General features: G+C 43.0%; 1 protein-coding gene across 1 annotated transcript; it reads left to right on the top strand.

Annotated features, from left to right (window-relative positions):
• Positions 1-2,319: 2,319 nt before the first annotated feature.
• Positions 2,320-16,429, top strand: LOC139530524 (transforming growth factor-beta receptor-associated protein 1). The gene is made up of 12 exons (XM_071327015.1): positions 2,320-2,413; positions 2,618-3,362; positions 3,783-3,977; positions 8,336-8,490; positions 9,320-9,402; positions 9,597-9,941; positions 10,048-10,105; positions 10,362-10,505; positions 10,660-10,800; positions 10,917-11,076; positions 11,383-11,804; positions 11,950-16,429. The coding sequence occupies exons 2-12, from the start codon at positions 2,675-2,677 to the stop codon at positions 12,088-12,090; spliced, it is 2,532 nt and encodes an 843-aa protein (XP_071183116.1). The 5' UTR covers positions 2,320-2,413; positions 2,618-2,674; the 3' UTR covers positions 12,091-16,429.
• The last annotated feature ends 2,089 nt before the right edge of the window (positions 16,430-18,518 follow it).

The following is an 18,518-nucleotide window of genomic DNA, read 5'->3' on the forward strand; positions in this document are numbered from 1 at the left end:
TGTGTGTGTGTCCTTAAGGCAGGGACTTTTTGTCCCGTGACCCCATTTTTGATATGACATTTTTTTTTCAACCCCACCTTGCAAAAGAAGTGATGTAATCAACGGCCACTGTTCACATTTTTAATGTTATGACAGTCCATTACAAATCAGTCTGACAGTACTTTTGACAGTATTTCAATCTGAAGGAAGTATGGTTTGAAGTGACTGAAATGCATCAGAAATGTATTGGGAAGTTCAGAAGATCATCAGAAGATCATCAGAAGATGATCATCAGAAGATCATCATGCAAAAAGTTTGTATGATTTTCAGTGTAGAAAAGAACATCATCATTGATGTTCTTTTCCCCCCCAGTCTGATTTCGTGACTGGTCTTGTCCGCTCTGTTCTAATGAGTTCTTGCACGATGTTCCTGAGGCTTATCTTTCAGTGATGGGTTCATAATATTTTCTAGCTTAAAATGTTCAAAAGATAAAGCTACATTTGTAGGAATAAAACAGAAACTGCTCTGTTTATTACAACTGCTCCTGACATAACCCCGGTTCTATGACCAAAGGGCAATCGGTTTTTCTGAGTTTCTCTCGCGACCCCATTTCAAATCAGGCGACACCACATGAGGTCGCAACCCCTAGTTTGAGAAATACTGCCTTAAGGCCATTACGACTGGTGGGGTGACTTACAATAACAAATCCTGGCACCGGGAGTGTTTCTTGCGCATCAGCTGTAAGAAGCAGCTATCAGGACAGCGTCTCACCTCCAGAGAGAAATACCCCTAATGTCTGGACTGCTTTAGCAACCTCTATGCCAAGAAGTGTGTGGGTTGCACCAAACCCATCACCGGTGAGTCACCCCACGAATATTGTCATTCATTTTCTCACCCTTCAGGCTAAGATTTCCCATGAATATTCTCTATTTATGCCATGCAAATCACACGTTGTCTCTTGGTGTTTGTGTTTGTAACATCATATGTGTGTACTTGTAAGTGTGTGTGTGTCTATGCGTGCATTATTCTGCATAGTGTGCTGTGCTGATACAGTAGGTGTGTTTATATGTGTGCATATCTGTGTGAATCTGTGTGGCATTTCTGGCAAGAACCAAGTACATCTCCTTTGAGGAGCACCAGTGGCACAGCGAGTCTTTCACCTGCATGCAGTGCTCCGTGTCTCTAATGGGCCGTGGCTTCCTCACCCAGCACGACGACATCCTGTGCACCGACTGCGGCAGAGAGAAGCTGGTGGACCACTGGTGAGGTCACAACCTTATGACCTTGTAACAATCCAGCAATTGGTCACACCGCACTCGAAATATTACTACTACAACATATTCTGAAACACCACAACAAATCCCTACCCAACAAGAAGTGACAGAAGATGGTCACGATATTTACCTTTTATTGTTTCATTGTTGTTGTTGTTGTTTCATTACTAGTGTGATGATTGTGAGGACAGGAGCCTATGATGTCCACCTGTAGCTTCCCTTTTCAAGAGAAGTAATAGTATTGTTTGCTAAGTTAAATGTATAATTTACAGAATCATTTAACTTGTGATAATCTACATGACAAAGGGGTGTAGTTGACCCCAATGAATTTGTCTGCACATTAGTCTGTCCTGTTTGCATGTTATATGTGTTCATCATTATTCACATCAATGTAGTAGTTGTTTTGTAGTAGTTCAAGTTCGGTGACAATCTTTTGTTCAACTAAAAAATGTGACCCTCTTTTATGAATGGCTAAAAATTGAATGTATCTGTTGTGTTAAATGAATGACACTGCTTTGCTTTAATTTGATAAAACGTTGTATGAGATCATGTCTTTTGTCTCTTGTACTGAAGATTTTGTGGGCTGTTTCTGGTAAGAAACTTGTAGCAATGATGCCATCCAGAGGATATAACCAATTATGTCAGGTCACACACACAGTGCACTAAACTTGCTGTAAAATAGACACAGTATATACTGTACATAGAAAAGTTGTAAGTCCTCTCTGGCTTATTTAAAAGGCTGAGACACTTTTCAAATAAACATGACATCTTGGAAGAGCACTTTCTTTCCCATATTACAGAAAGGCCTGTTACATTTCTATAACATTCTGAATGTTGCACCTTTCTAAACATACCCCAGTTTATACTGCATTGTTCACCTACTGTTTCCTGACACATTGTCCACTGACCACAAACCAAACACTACAATTCATTTTAAGTTTTGTGGCACGTCAAAATATAATTCCTCAACACACTGATCGTTTTCATCCTTGTAAAACTGTTTTATGGTTTAACTTGTGGTGGCATTGTGCAATTGTACTCCTAGGCTGAGAATAAGTGTTGTAAAATGCTGACACGGACTTCCTCTCAGGATGGGAGTCACATGATGAGGTCAAACTACACTTCAGATGAGAAGGGATTTCGAACAACACAAGATCGAGGTAAGGACAATTTATTAGAATAAATATGAATAGATATTCATCTAAACCCTGTGAATATACTTTTTCAGTTGATGATAGATTTGCATTATTGTCTGTGTGACAACATTGTGACAACATTGGTGAAATACATTTCCATTTTAAACTTTTTTGGGGTTCAGTTGAAGATCATTGATTGAACATTATTTGCTTTATTTTTTTGTCCAGGGTATTCAAATCTAATATCGAGAACAGCATCAGCAAACACCAACAAATACAGTAGCAATGAGTTTGAAAGCCTTCACGCAAGTGCAAGTCTATGAGAAACTTCCCAACCCTAAAGGAAAAGACAAATTTTGCATCCATAGCCTGGAGTGCTATGACAGAAATATATACATCGGAACCAAAGACTCATTGGTCCAACACCTTATCCTACCCAGCACCAGTGACTCAAAGTACTCCAGTCAAAGTCCTCGGGAGGGGAGGGTGAAACTGCTCGGCTCAAGCAGCCCAGTCACCCAATTAAGGGTGATACCAGTTTTCAATTACCTTCTGGTTCTGTGGGATCGTTCCGTCAGCGCCCTCAACATGTTCTCCCTAGAACCCCTCCCTTTCCTGAAGCGGATCCAACACGTGTCTTTCTTTGACGTGTGTGGATCGGCACGGTCAATCTCATCGCAGTCTGTGTGTGTGGAGCTGGTGACAGCCTCTAGCAGGAGCAGAGTGGTCCGGATCCATGTTGTGGGGGTGGAGAGATGGGATTGTGTTAAAGAGGTGTCTCTACCCCAGGACCCTGTGGCCTTAGCTGTGGATGATAACACTTTGTGTGTGGCCACCAGGGACAGGTATTTCCTCCACGACCACAAGAGTGGAAGCACCGTTGATCTCTTCCCTCACAATCTGAGCAGGCAGAATATAATTGTGAGCACCGCAGGAAAAGGGGAATTCCTTTTAAATGGGCCCGGCTCCTTGGGTAAGAGCTACTGTCATGAAAACAATTACACTCGCACGCAGCACATGCTCTGTGCCCTTCAAAAGAATGCCTGTGGACAAACACGTCAGACGCAGACACCTTATAGACAGCTACTTTGTCTGATTTTATAGTCAAGCACCGTGTCTGTACATAACATAAACAACTACACACTAGTAGCTTATAATAAATAATTGGTCATGTTTATATCGCCGTTCATGACGGGAGTGAACACAGAAGGATACAAATCTACTGCTGGGAAAAGTATAGATTTCCTGTTCTTACACATTTACTGTAAGATATCATTATAAACTACAAAATGAGTGGCTAATATGTGTTATTTAAAATAACGTGTTGGTTGGTACAGTTTACGTATCTATAGGATATTTGTTGTATACATGTACTATTATTTGTTTGCCACAGGCATGTTTGTCATGAAGAATGGCATATGCCAGCGGCCTCCAGTGCAGTGGTCTGAGGAGCTGTTGGCAGCGGTGGTGTGTTACCCCTACATCCTGGCCCTGCAGCCTCAGGCTCTCTATGTCTACAGTATGGTGGATCAGCATCTCAAACAGACTGTGCCTCTGCTTAAGGCCAGAGGCCTACTCTCAACAACAGGTGCACTGTAAAACCATCCTGTTATTATCAATCTAAATCATTGTATAAACTGAATACAGTAGATTACCGTAAAAAAAACATTGCATTGCGTGAAAATATTCAACGGCTGGGAAATATTTGACGTATTTTGGACATTCTCGTAATATTTTATGTATTTTGGACTTTACCATAAAATATGCTATGTAAAATACCGTAGCAGTTCACTTACTGTATTTGTGAATTTTCAAAATATAACGGCGCTCAAAGAGCATATGTGTCACGATCGTCAAAGGGACTGAGAGAGGACCAAGGCGCAGCGCGTGGAAAGTACATCTCTTTATTAGAAGAAGGAAAAAACCGAAACAAAAACAACAAACAGACGAACGTGAAGCTAAGCAAGAACTAAGTGCCTACATGCAACATAGAACATCGACATAGACAATTCCCCACAAACAGCTAAAGCCTATGGTTACCTTAAATATGGCTCCCAATCAGAGACAACAATAACCAGCTGTCTCTAATTGAGACCCAATTCAGGCAACCATAGACTTTCCTAGATACCTACACTCAACCATAGACACAGCTAGACTTCTATACTAAACATGAACCCAACTACTCTAATAAACCCCCTAAACTTTACAACCACCCTAGACACTACAAAAAACACATACATTCCCCATGTCACACCCTGACCTAACTAAAATAATAAAGAAAACAAAGAATACTAAGGCCAGGGCGTGACATAACCCCCCCCTTAAGGTGCGAACTCCGGGCGCACCAGCACACAGTCTAGGGGAGGGTCTGGGTGGGCGTTCGTCCACGGCGGCGGCTCCGGCACTGGTCGTGGTCCCCACCCCACCACAGTCACTACCCGCCTCCGTAGCCTCCTCCAAATGGCCACCCTCCACATTAACCCCACTGGTTTAAGGGGCAGCACCGGACTAAGGGGCAGCACCGGACTAAGGGGCAGCACCGGACTAAGGGGCAGCACCGGACTAAGGGGCAGCACCGGACTAAGGGGCAGCACCGGACTAAGGGGCAGCACCGGACTAAGGGGCAGCACCGGACTAAGGGGCAGCACCGGGATAAGGGGCAGCACCGGGATAAGGGGCAGCACCGGGATAAGGGGCAGCACCGGGATAAGGGGCAGCACCGGGATAAGGGGCAGCTCCGGACTGAGGGACGGCAGCTCCGGACTGTGGGACGGATCCTGGCTGGATGACGGCTCTGGCGGATCCTGGCTGGACGGCTCTGGCGGATCCTGGCTGGACGGCTCATGGTTGGCTGACGGATCTGGCTGCTCATGGCTGGCTGACGGATCTGGCTGCTCATGGCTGACTGACGGATCTGGCTGCTCATGGCTGACTGACGGATCTGGCTGCTCATGGCTGGCTGACGGATCTGGCTGCTCATGGCTGGCTGACGGATCTGGCTGCTCATGGCTGGCTGACGGATCTGGCTGCTCATGGCTGGCTGACGGATCTGGCTGCTCATGGCTGGCTGACGGATCTGGCTGCTCATGGCTGGCTGACGGATCTGGCTGCTCATGGCTGGCTGACGGATCTGGCTGCTCATGGCTGGCTGACGGATCTGGCTGCTCATGGCTGGCTGATGGATCTGGCTGATCCTGTCTGGTAGGCGGCTCTGGCAGATCCTGTCTGGTTGGCGGCTCTGGCAGATCCTGTCTGGTTGGCGGCTCTGGCAGATCCTGTCTGGTTGGCGGCTCTGGCAGATCCTGACTGACGAATGGCTCTAGCGGCTCCTGACTGACGAACGGCTCTGACGGCTCGGGACAGACGGACGGCTCTGACGGCTCGGGGCAGACGGATGGCTCAGATGGCGCTGGGTAGACGGATGGCTCAGATGGCGCTGGGTAGACGGATGGCTCAGATGGCGCTGGGTAGACGGATGGCTCAGATGGCGCTTGGCAGACGGGTGGCTCAGATGGCGCTTGGCAGACGGGCGGTTCAGGCCCCGCTGTGCAGACGGCAGACTCTGGCCGGCTGAGGCGCACTGTAGGCCTGGTGCGTGGTGCCGGAACTGGTGTTACCGGGCTGGGGACACGCATCTCAGGGCTAGTGCGGGGAGCAGCAACAGGACGCACAGGACTCTGGGGACACACAGGAGGCTTGGTGCGTGGTGTAGGCACCGGTGGCAAAGGGCTGGAGACACGCACCATAGGGCTAGTGCGTGGAGGAGGCACTGGTGGTACTGGGTCGGGGCGGGGAGGTGGCGCCGGAAATACCGGACCGTGCATGCGTACTGGCTCCCTTGAGCACTGAGCCTGCCCAACCTTACCTGGTTGTATGCTCCCCGTCGCCTGACCAGTGCGGGGAGGTGGAATAACCCGCACCGGGCTATGTAGGCGAACCGGGGACACCATGCGTAAGGCTGGTGCCATGTACGCCGGCCCGAGGAGACGCACTGGTGACCAGATACGTTGGACCGGCTTCATGACATCCGGCTCAACGCTCAATCTAGCCCGGCCGATACGTGGAGCTGGAATGTACCGAACCGGGCTATGCACGTGTACAGGAGACACCATGCGCTCTACTGCGTAACACGGTGTCTGCCCGTACTCTCGCTCTCCACGGTAAGTACAGGGAGTGGGCGCAGGTCTCCTACCTGACTTCGCCACTCTCCCTTCTAGCCCCCCCCCCCCCAAGAAATTTTTGGGGTTTACTCACAGGCTTTTCGGGCTTCCAGCCACTTCTCCTTGCTGCCTCCTCAAACCACCGCTCCTGGGCTTTAGCTGCCTCCCTCTCTTCCTGAGAGCGACGATTCTCTCCTGCCTTAGCCCAGGGTCCTTTTCCAGCCAATATTTCCTCCCATGTCCATGAGTCCTGGTTTCGCTGTTGTGCTCTCCCCCGTCACTTGGTCCTAGGTAGGTGGGTGATTCTGTAACGATCGTCAAAGGGACTGAGAGAGGACCAAGGCGCAGCGCGTGGAAAGTACATCTTCTCTTTATTAGAAGAAGGAAAAAACCGAAACAAAAACAACAAACAGACGAACGTGAAGCTAAGCAAGAACTAAGTGCCTACATGCAACATAGAACATCGACATAGACAATTCCCCACAAACAGCTAAAGCCTATGGTTGCCTTAAATATGGCTCCCAATCAGAGACAACAATAACCAGCTGTCTCTAATTGAGACCCAATTCAGGCAACCATAGACTTTCCTAGATACCTACACTCAACCATAGACACAGCTAGACTTCTATACTAAACATGAACCCAACTACTCTAATAAACCCCCTAAACTTTACAACCACCCTAGACACTACAAAAAACACATACATTCCCCATGTCACACCCTGACCTAACTAAAATAATAAAGAAAACAAAGAATACTAAGGCCAGGGCGTGACAATATGGTTGACAAAATCAAAGTACATTCTTTAATGTAAGAAATATGTTATTTGTTGCTGTATTTCCAATGGCTTGTAACTTCCACCCCACAGAAAAAAGTACCGTACAGTATTTTGGAGCGCCAAAACCTTTTGACCACTAGTGGGTGCATGGTATTGTTGTTTCTGGCTCATTAACATATTTTGAGGCATGCCTTGTGTGCCTTGTGATGTACCAAGAGTGCTGTACCAATTTAACTGAAATGTCGTAGTAGTGTCCTATAAATTAAATGTATATAAGCGACATATTGGAGTTTCCGCAAGTCGTAAACCTTTAATAGTTGAGTATTTTACATGTCCTTTGGTGTGTTTAGCCCTGTCACTATTTGGAAGCCTTTGTTAAGGCCTCTTGAATTGCAAGTGATATAAAATACAAAAATGTGGTCTTATATCACTTGCACTTCTGGAGGCCTTAACAAAGGCTTCCAAACTGGCATTCATTGATATGCTGTAATATGTAAACACATTACCTAGCAGCCAACCCGCTTGCAGCAATTCAATGTAATTACGGTAAAATACTGTAAAATACAAACCCCATTTCCCCACAATTAATTAAATTAATGAATTAACCCATTCGTTCATTCATTACAATTACCGTAATACGATCACTGTAATGCATTATACTTTTGTTTTACTGTAACTTACAGGCAGCCAGTTGCCTGTAAGTTACCATAAAAACAACAGTAAAAAAAGATTACAGTAACAGTATTGAATACTGCAAAAATACAGTAGGGTAACATACTGTACCTTTTTCTACGGTAATTTACAAGAAATGGACCAACAAATCGATCAAGCTGCCAACCAATAACACATTTAAATGTTTTTTCATTTCATTTCATTCATTCAGTCAGTCAGTCAGTGCTCATGACAATGTTTAATTGTGGTTATTCTGCATGCTGTGACTTCTACTCTGGTTCAAATACTCTGTTTTGGGTTTCTGTCAGAACATGTCAATGTTATCCTCTCTTTAGAGGGTGTGTACATTTTTATGGAGAGAGAGATCCTCGGTTTGTCCCCTGTACCATTTGAGGAGCAGATCCAAACCCTGGTAAGGTATAAGAGAGTGGAGGAAGCATTGGGACTGCTTGGTGGAGTTCAAGCTCATCTTCCACAGGTTTCTTACAAGGTAATCACTGACAATAACCAAGATCTCCTTTTGACTCTGAATCAAATTGCCTAACTGAACACCAAGAATAAGAACTGCAACTCTCACGTAATTAATCAAACATGGTTATGACTTTGAAAATGAAAGGACTCAGGCCAGGCAGGCAAGTCGAACCCAGACAATGCAAGCTCTTGTACCCAAGGGTTCTTACAAGGTAAAACACAGATTGTGAAAGTTGAACAGATGATTAATCTCTCATCTTCCTTGACTCTTCCATCCTAGAAAATAAAGACAAAAACTAATCCAACCATTCACATACTACAATAGCCTAATCCCCTGGACTACAAGTTCAAAATTGCATCAGAACCTTATAACTGGTGTGTAGACGGCATAAAATATATTAATACCCTCATGACATGGTATAAGAATGTAATATTTCATCAGGGTAATCATGTCCATCAGTTATTGAGCTGCACATGGAGGTGTATGATGAAATGCAGCACGCACCAAGGCAACAGCTGGTATCAGAGATTTGTTGGAATCATGGTAGATTCTCAAGTTATAGGTCAAGGGTTGAATTGAGGATTCTTGAATGAATATGCCTTCTGTTCATGACTTTTTCATTATACTTTGTCTATCTCGAAAGCTTTGAAATCTGGGTTTGTGGGTACTACATTTAGACATACATTAACGGTTGATCTTAAGATTTAGCCGCAAACACATTAAGTTCAGCCCCAGTGACTTGAGAAAAAGAAATTGATTTAAAATATGCTTATTTGAAATATGTACCAGATCTTAGAAGATAAGTGATATTATTTGATTTTACAAATGTTTCTATTTGATTTGACAGGAGCTGCATAAGATCATCACTTGCATGGATGGATTCACTAAATTCTACCAGGAGTCTTTTTCAGAGGCCAAAGAACTTTTTATGTGAGGACAGTCCTTTTCCACATCTTATTTTCAGTATGGACCCCTAATTTAAAGAAACTGCCTTCAATCATAGTAAAAGTAGATCATGTCACTAGCATTATTTATTGCTTTGTTATAACCGTTTGAATTCTTAGTTCTGCTGTCTGTTGACATGTTTCAATAACGTTTCAATCCTTCATTCCTGTTTTCGACAGCAAAGGTGAGTTGGACCCTAGAGAAATCATCAGCTTGTATCCGGAGATGGAACCACTCTGTGAGACCTTTCATTCCCAGCTGGTCAAAGTGAACAATGCAAAGGAGCTCTTGGCACTACGGCAAGAGGACAGGACCACATTTCAACCGTATCTAGACTTCCTGGGCGATTTCCTAAGGGTGGTTCGAGGGACGAAGCAGGGAGTTGAGTGCAGTGAGGATATCGATACTGCACAACTGAGAATATACACAGAGCAAGGTGACAGAGAAGACCTGGACGCACTTGTGTCCTCTCCCAATTCCTGCTCAATCGACAAATGTGTGCCTCTCCTTGAGCGGCACAAGAGGTGAGAATGGGTGGCTGTTCAGTATAAACTGAGAACAACATATTTGAATCTTGCAACGCTCCATTTAATATAATACTGCTAGAATTTCATTATACTGTCATCACAGATTTTTCACACTTGGATTACTCTACCAGAGTCATGGTCACCATATCAAAGCAATCCAGGTAATCTCTGAATTTAGCATTCAATAAATAGATGATTTGCATTTATTTTAACCAGTCTAATCAATAGCATATTCTTTGTATCTTACTTTGTACCATCTTTGTGTTATAAGACAGTGAACAATGATATAATGTAGTTTCTGCTTACATTAGGATTTCAGACCATACTGAAAATAAGATGTATAAAAGTACTGTCATCACAAATGTTATTTGGCCTGGTAGACTCCCGGTAGAACTTAAAGTCCTTATGATGTTGCAGACTTGGGTGAAGATTACCGATGGGCAATATGAAGACAGCTCATGTTCAAATGTGTATGAGCACATTGTGAGAACTCTCAGTCGACTAAAACAGAGAGACGTTGTTTGGACGTTTGCAGACTGGACTCTCCAAAGAAACCAGGAGGTATCTGAGTATCCGTATAGCTCAACTGTAGAGGGCAGAGTTATATGATAAAAAAGTATACAAATATTATAATTAGAATAAATAACATTATTTGATCGGAACTATACCTCATGTTGACCTATTTCAGTGTAATTTCTTTACTGTAACTTTTAAGGTTGGAATACAGATTTTCACAAAAAGAGATCCAGAAGACCAAGACACATTTGCACAGGAGGATGTCCTCGCTTTTTTAAAGAAGTACTCTCTAGCTTTGATGTTGTTCCTGGAATTTTTGGTCCATGATTTGAAAAGCGAGGTTGGTACCACCAGTATATCAATAGCACCACACCACTTTTACCCATAATAAACTGTTGTTTGAAATTAATTAAAGGCACATATTTGTACCCCCCCCCTCTTTTTATCATTTCTCAGGAGGAGAAGCATCATACACTTTTGGCCACCACATATGTCACCCAGATACTCAGAGCCTTGCAGAATGGAAAGGGTACGGATTCAGATGGAGGAATGACCAGAGATAAACTGCAACAGTTGCTGTGGCAGTCTTCCCTCTATGACACCATGACAGTACATGGTATGTGAGTCATATGAAAAGGTATCATGCTTAATGTATGTAGGAAATCCTTACTCGCGTAACTATTTTATCAAAATTACTTAACAGGATAAATAGAACTATTACTCATGTTGCGCTCTAAGAATTATGTAACTTACTAAACTCCATATTCCTTGGGATTGATGTAGCTTCATAAACTTCATATTCATTCATCCACAGTAACAATATTTGTTTTTTCTTCTCTCTAGAAACCTGATTCCCATGGTTAGATTGAATAGTGTATGTGATTATTGTTTTATAATAATATAAGTATGACTGATATTACAGAGGCCATCCGGCCGACAGTCCTGCACATAGAGCAGGCCATCCTGCTCGGGAGAGATGGTGACCACTATCAGGCCCTACAGACCTTGGTCCACAAAGAGAGAGACCTCCAGGTTGCAGGGGCCTACTGCAGGAGGGCTGCTGGATGGCAGGAAAGGGAACTGGAACACACCCTTTTCCTCACCCTGCTCCAGATCTACCTGGGCTCCAATGAGCTAGCGAGTGCAGCTGTGGACCTGTTGAATGCCAATGCTGCTGCTTTTGACCTGGAAATAGTCCTCCAGGTTCTGCCTGATTCCTGGTCGGTTCAGCTGGTCTCCCAGTTCCTGTTGGGGTCCCTTCGAGGGACGTTCCATCAAAGACGAATGGCAGGGGTGGAGAGGGGCCTGGCCCAGGTCGAACTCCTTAGACACAAGTACACTTGGGTGAGCACATGCTACAATATTTTCTCAGGGATGCACTTGCTTTATTTGTCATGGGAATCTTCAGGTATTCATAATGCGGAAGTCGACTCCATTTTTATTAATACATGTTATGCATTGCATTAATATTCATCTCTTGTCCCCTCAGGCCCAAGCCTCAACAAGAATGCTGAAATTGGATAAGGGTCTGGTGTGCAATACCTGCCAGAAGGATCTCACAGAGCCAGAGTTTGTGTGTAGTCTTAGGGGTGAGCTGATACACACTGACTGTGGAAGCTACACAGAGTAGCGTCCACAAATCCAATGCAAGTCATTGGTACCTATATTAGCATTTTCCCATTTCATGTCAAACTTCCTCTATAAGTAGCTTCATTCAGTTACACAATCCATTTTTAGATACTTTATGATGATTTGGACATAATGCGCGAAAATGATAATAATTATAGGTACCGTTGTTTATTTTATTGAACCTTTATTTAACTAGGCAAGCCAGTTAAGAATAAATTCTTATTTACAATGACGGCCTACCTGGGAACAGTGGGTTAACTGCCTTGTTCAGGGGCAGAATGACAGATTTTTACCTTGTCACCTCGGGGATTCGATCCAGCAACCTTTCAGTTATTGGCCCAACACTTACCACTAGGCTACCTGCCGCCCCAAAACCAATTATTTGCATTGAATTTATGCCACAACTGTTAAAAAGTTAGCATTTGAAACAGTGGCCAGGGAAACAAAACCAAAGCATGGATTGCTGTCATACCTTGTCTATAGACTGCTTACATGGAAAGAAAACTAATATGCCATTTTGCAATTAGGATGAACTATCCCTTTAAGGCAGCAACATTTGACAGCTGTGCAAGGGGTGTGACGACTTCCACTAGGCACTGTGTCTGCTTCTTACCCAATCATTAGTTTCAAGTTTTATGGTGATTTCGCAATCTTACTGGTCCATATACACTGAGTTATACTAAACCTCCTAATATTGAGTTGCATTCCCTTCTGCCCTCAGAACAGCCTCAATTCGTCAGGGCATGGACTCTACTAGGTGTCGAAAGCCTTCCACAGGGATGCTGGCCCATGTTAACTCCAATGCTTCCCACAGTTGTGTAAATTGGCTGGATGTCCTTTGGGTGGTGGACAATTCTTGATACACACAGGAAACTGTTGAACGTGAAAAACCAAGCAGCGTTGCAGTTCTTGACACACTCAAACCGGTGCGCCAGGCATCTAATACCATACCCTGTTCAAAGGCACTTCAATCTTTTGTCTTGCCCATTCACCCTCTAAATGGCACACAAACACAATTCATGTCTCAATTGGCTTAAAAATCCTTCTTTAACCTGTCCCCTCCCCTTCCTCTACACCAGTGGTTCCCAAAATGTTTCTATTCCCGTACCACTTCAAACATTCAACCTCCAGCTGCGTACCCTCTCTAGCACCAGGGTCAACGCACTCTCAAATGTTGTTTTTTGCCATCATTGTAAGCCTGCCACACACACACTATACGATACATTTATTAAACCTAAGAATGAGTGTGAGTTTTTGTCACAACCCGGCTCGTGGAAAGTGACAAAGAGCTCTTGAAGGACCAGGGCACAAATAATAATAGTCAATCATTTTCTTTCTTTGGTTAGCCATCTTACATATAAAACCTTATTTGTTAATCAAAAATGGTGAATAACTCACCACAGGTTAATGAGAAGGGTGTGCTTGAAAGGATGCACATAACTCTGCTACGTTGGATTGTATTGGATAGAGTCTCAGTCTTAAATCATTTTCCACACAGTCTATATTTCGTTTTCATGCTAGCGAAGGCCAAGAAGCCACTCTCACATAGGTACGTGGTTGCAAAGGGCATCAGTGTCTTCACAGCACGATTTGCCAAGGCAGAATACTCCGAGTGCAGCCCAATCCAGAAATCTGGCAGTGGCTTCTGATTAAATTCAAATTTTTGCAATTATAACGAGGCTCTCTTGTTCAGATATCGGTAAGTGGACCGGAGGCAGGGCATGAAAGGGATAACAAATCCAGTTGTTTGTGTCGTCCGTTTTTGGAAAGTACTTGTGTAATTGCACACCCAGCTCATTCAGGTGCTTCGCTATATCACATTTGACATTGTCCATAAGCTTGAGTTCATTTGCACACAAAAAAATCATACAATGACAGAAAGAGCTGTATTTTGTCCTTGCTAATGCAGACAGAAAAGAGCTCCAACTTCTTAATCATAGGCTTGTCATCATGCAAGCGGTCAGACAAGTGAAAATTATAGTCAGCGAATTAAACTTTAAGCTTGTCTCTCAATTTAAAAAAAAACATGTCAATACTTTGCCCCTTGATAACCAGCGCACTTCTGTATGTTGTAAAAAACACTGCCCATATAAATTCATGATGCAGAAAATAGACAAGAGTTCAGGGGCCTTGCTTTAACAAAGTTAATCATTTTCACTGTAGTGTCCAAAATGTATTTCAAGCTGTCAGGCATTCCCTTGGCAGCAAGAGCCTCTCGGTGGATGCTGCAGTGTACCCAAGTGGCTTCGGGAGCAACTGCTTGCACACGCGTTACCACTCCACTATGTCTCCCTGTCATGGCTTTTGCGCCATCATTACAGATACAAACACATCTTGACCACCAAAGTCCATTTGATGTCACAAAGCTGTCCAGTACTTTAAAAATATTCTCTCATGTTGTCCCGGTTTCCAGTGGTTTGCAGAAGAGGATGTCTTCCTTAATTGACCCCCCATAAACATAACGGACATATACCAGGAACTGTGCCAGGCCCGCCACGTCTGTTGACTCATCCAGCTGTAACGCACTGGCTTGTATGCGAAGCAGTAATTGTTTCAAAACATCTCCTGCCATGTCACTGATGCGTTGTGAAACAGTGTTGTTTGATTAAGTAATTGTCTGTATAGTTTTTGTTGGCTTTTTCCACCAGCATTGTCCCAGGCATATCTGTGGCAGCAGGAACAATTAAGTCCTCCACAATAATATGGGTCTTGCATATCCTAGCCACTCGGTAGCTCACCATATAAGATGCTTCTAGCCCCTTCTTATTAATGATATCTGTTGCTTTTATACATGTCTTACTCCTCGAAAGTTGTCTTTATTCTTGCTCAAAAAACTCCCGTGGCTTATTTTTCAAATTGTCATGTTTCGTTTCTAAATGTCTGCGCAAGAGTGAAGGTTTCCCGCGAGTGAGTAACAGTTTATGTGATTGGATGCTAATGATTTGACTAGGCTACCTGTATTTGACATTGTGCTGTTATTTCCTTGAACAGTAGATGGTTTAATTTTGTTTTTGGCAGTGAAACGAGGATACTCAGGCGAGAAAAAACTCACCCAAATGTATATCTCGTTGGAAAATATAAATGTACTGTTTGAAAATGTGAAGAAAAATGTTAAAATATCAAATTTTAAATATGAATAACATTTTTATTTGGCGTACCCCTGAGGGCATTGCGCGTACCTACCCCAGTTTGGGAATACCTGCTCTACACTGATTAAAGTGGATTTAACAAGTGACGTCAATAAGGGATAATAGCTTCCACCTGGATTCACCTGGTCAGTCTATGTCAAGGAAAGAGCAGGTGTTCTTAATGTTTTATATACTCAGTGTATAATATTTATTGTGTACTAACAGTGTCTGTGGACTCAGTGTAGTACTCCAATTTAAGGACCATTCACCAGACGCATTCCCCAATTAGAATAATGTAAATAAATGGTCTAAATAACAGAATTATACAATAACTTGTTTGAGGAAAAACACCATTGCCCATGATACAGCAAGCAATGCACATGTTCACTGTGGTATGTCTAAACCATTTCCTTTACAACCATAGACATAATGTTAATCCACATTGAGGACACTGTGGGACATACTGTATTCAATGATCAGACTGATATTTTGGGATGTGGAAACCACAAAGGGTAGAATTTGGCCATCATGTCCTGCTCTAGGTCTCCACCCTCAATTTTCCACTGTGTACATTTACATATGAAGATGGAAAGAGAATGTTTGGTGTGTAAACAACCATATGCATGTCAGAGATTGTCACAAACGTGGTACAGAGCTGACCAAGGCGCAGCGTGAGTTCCACATGTTTTTAATTCACAGTGAAACAACAAAACATCCAAAGAACGTCAAATACAGCGCACACATAGGCACTAACTGAAATAATATCCCACAAAGCAGGTGGGAGAAAGGGCTTCCTAAATATGATCCCCAATTAGAGGCAACGATTACCAGCTGCCTCTAATTGGGAACCATACAACTCACCAACATAGAAATAACATGACTAGAACACCCCCCCTAGTCACGCTCTGACCTAAACACCATAGAGAACCAAGGGCTCTCTATGGTCAGGGCGTGACAGAGTTTTCTACTGCAGTTACTGTGTATAATTTCAACAAACAAGTCAGCACAGCTTTCAAATCTTGGACATGGCTGAAAATAAAAGTGTTAATTGCTCTATATTAATAAGGAAAGACTCATTTATGTTGAAAATGAATTGTTCAAAAATAAAAACCGATTGCGTATAGAACACCAAATACGGTGTAGTTCTACAACCACTGAGTTTGCTTTGACATCAAGTATACCTCCGATTAAAATCCAGCATCAGCAAATACAGAGAGTCGTGTTGTGAATAGTCTTTACCATGTGTAAATGAGCTAGAAGGAAGGAGACATGTATCTATTTCTGTCACAATTAAGTCATTTAGGCTAATCATAAGTGCACGTATTTCTTTATGCTCATAGTTTTTGGGAAAAGTGCCCAGAAGCAGAAGTCTGACATACATCTGGCAAGAGTTTTGACCACACTTTCAGTTAACGCCAGTGTTTTCACCTGGACGGAGGGCCTTTTACTCTTGCACTTTTTATTAGGCCTAAGTGTGTTTCAATATGGTCAAGTTTCAAACCTGGCCTGGATGAGCTCTATGTGTGTTTTAGGTCTTGTGCAAGTATCCCTCCTTGGTGGGTTCTGTTTAACACTGATTCTAGTTAAGCTGGCTGTGTTAGGCTGTGTCTGATGACCACTGGGTGTACCCTGCAAGGGGGTCACTCTGGGACCGTGTCCACTCCCCTCCTTTCAGAGACACCTCCTGGAATAATGCTAATGTTGTTTTGAATGCTTGTGCAACCCAACAAATGTTTTTTTCATCTTTGATGTCCCTCGACAGTTTTTTAAAAACAACTTCTACATAAGCAACAAAGTACCCTGGGGTATGGGTCTCACTATGATAAAAAAAAAATTAAGTATATATGTAAGGACTTAAAGGACAGATACTGCTTCAATATTGGAGTTAACTGGAGTACAATGACTTTTCCTCCCGCTGTTACTGGCCTGTGTATGCAATCTGGTGCTATGTTACACGTGTGTGTCTGGGCAGGCGACAGCTCCCCTCGAGTGTGGCCCTAGATCTTTAAATGGCCCAGAGCAGACGGTCATTTCACACATGAGGGAACAGGATGGATGCAAAAAATCAACAGCTATAGAGCAACGTATGGTTAGGAACCAGACATCAGTCTCCCATTATACATATCCACACCACAGACAAAATGAGGAGGAAAAACAACAACATTTACTTCTTGTGCTTTTCTAAATGTAAAGGCACTCGGGATCTGAAAATGCAACTGTTTAGTTTTAGTGTGTGCATGCGCCTTTATTGTTGTAGGCTAATTTCTGCTAATATCTTTACAATCCGTATATTAGATTAGTTGTATAGAATCATGTTCTCTATGAGCTGTCAGAGATCTGAGGTGCAAATCCAGTTCTCAGTCATTGTGCTATTAGAAGCTATTTTTAATGGCTCTACTTTATTTTATCATTCTTCTGCAGAATTTGTTCCAATATATTTCCAAATCACAGGATTGGTTGGTGGCACCTTAATTGCGGAGGACTGGCTCGTGGTAATGGCTGGGGAAGAATAAGTGGAACGGTTTCAAACACATGGTGTCTATGTGTTTGATGCCATTCCTGTCACGTTCCTGACCTGTTTTCTGTTAGTTTTTGTGTGAGTTTGGGTGGGCAGTCTATGTTTTGTGTTTCTATGTTGGTTTATGGGTACCTGATATGGTTCTCAATTAGAGGCAGGTGGTTTTCATCTCCTCTGATTGAGAATCATATTAAGGTAGGTGTTTTCACATTGGGTGTTGTGGGTGGTTGTTTCCTGTGTCTGTGTTTTTTGCACCATACGGGACTGTATCGTTTGTTTGTAGTCAGTACTTGTTCGTTCTTCGTTACATGTAAGTTCGTAGTCCAGGTCTGTCTACTTCGTTTGTTGTTTTGTATTTTATTCAAGAGTTTTTCGTCTTCGTCTGTTTGTTGTAAATAAATAATATGTCGAACTACAACGCTGCATTTTGGTTCAATCCATGCTCCTCCTCATCCGAGGAGGAGGAAGATGAAGAAGACCGTTACAATTCCATTCACTCTGTCCTACACTCGGCAGCCTCCACTGTTCCAAAACAATTCCAATCACATATTTGAACTGTTACAGGGAAAGGGACCATTACTGTAGTTTCCAATTTGGTAACAGCAGGTAGTTAAATAAAGGTTAAATATATATATATTTTAAATAAAATAATAAAACCCATGCGGAAGCCATGTGAAGAATGAATATATGATGGTATGCATCCTACCCATTTTTAGACATTTAGCCACCAATTACTGCATCATGTCTCTTATGATGAATTGCTCTGTCTCTTAGTGATCACTG

Source organism: Salvelinus alpinus, chromosome 9 (assembly GCF_045679555.1).
Source record: "Salvelinus alpinus chromosome 9, SLU_Salpinus.1, whole genome shotgun sequence".
Taxonomy (NCBI): domain Eukaryota; kingdom Metazoa; phylum Chordata; class Actinopteri; order Salmoniformes; family Salmonidae; genus Salvelinus; species Salvelinus alpinus.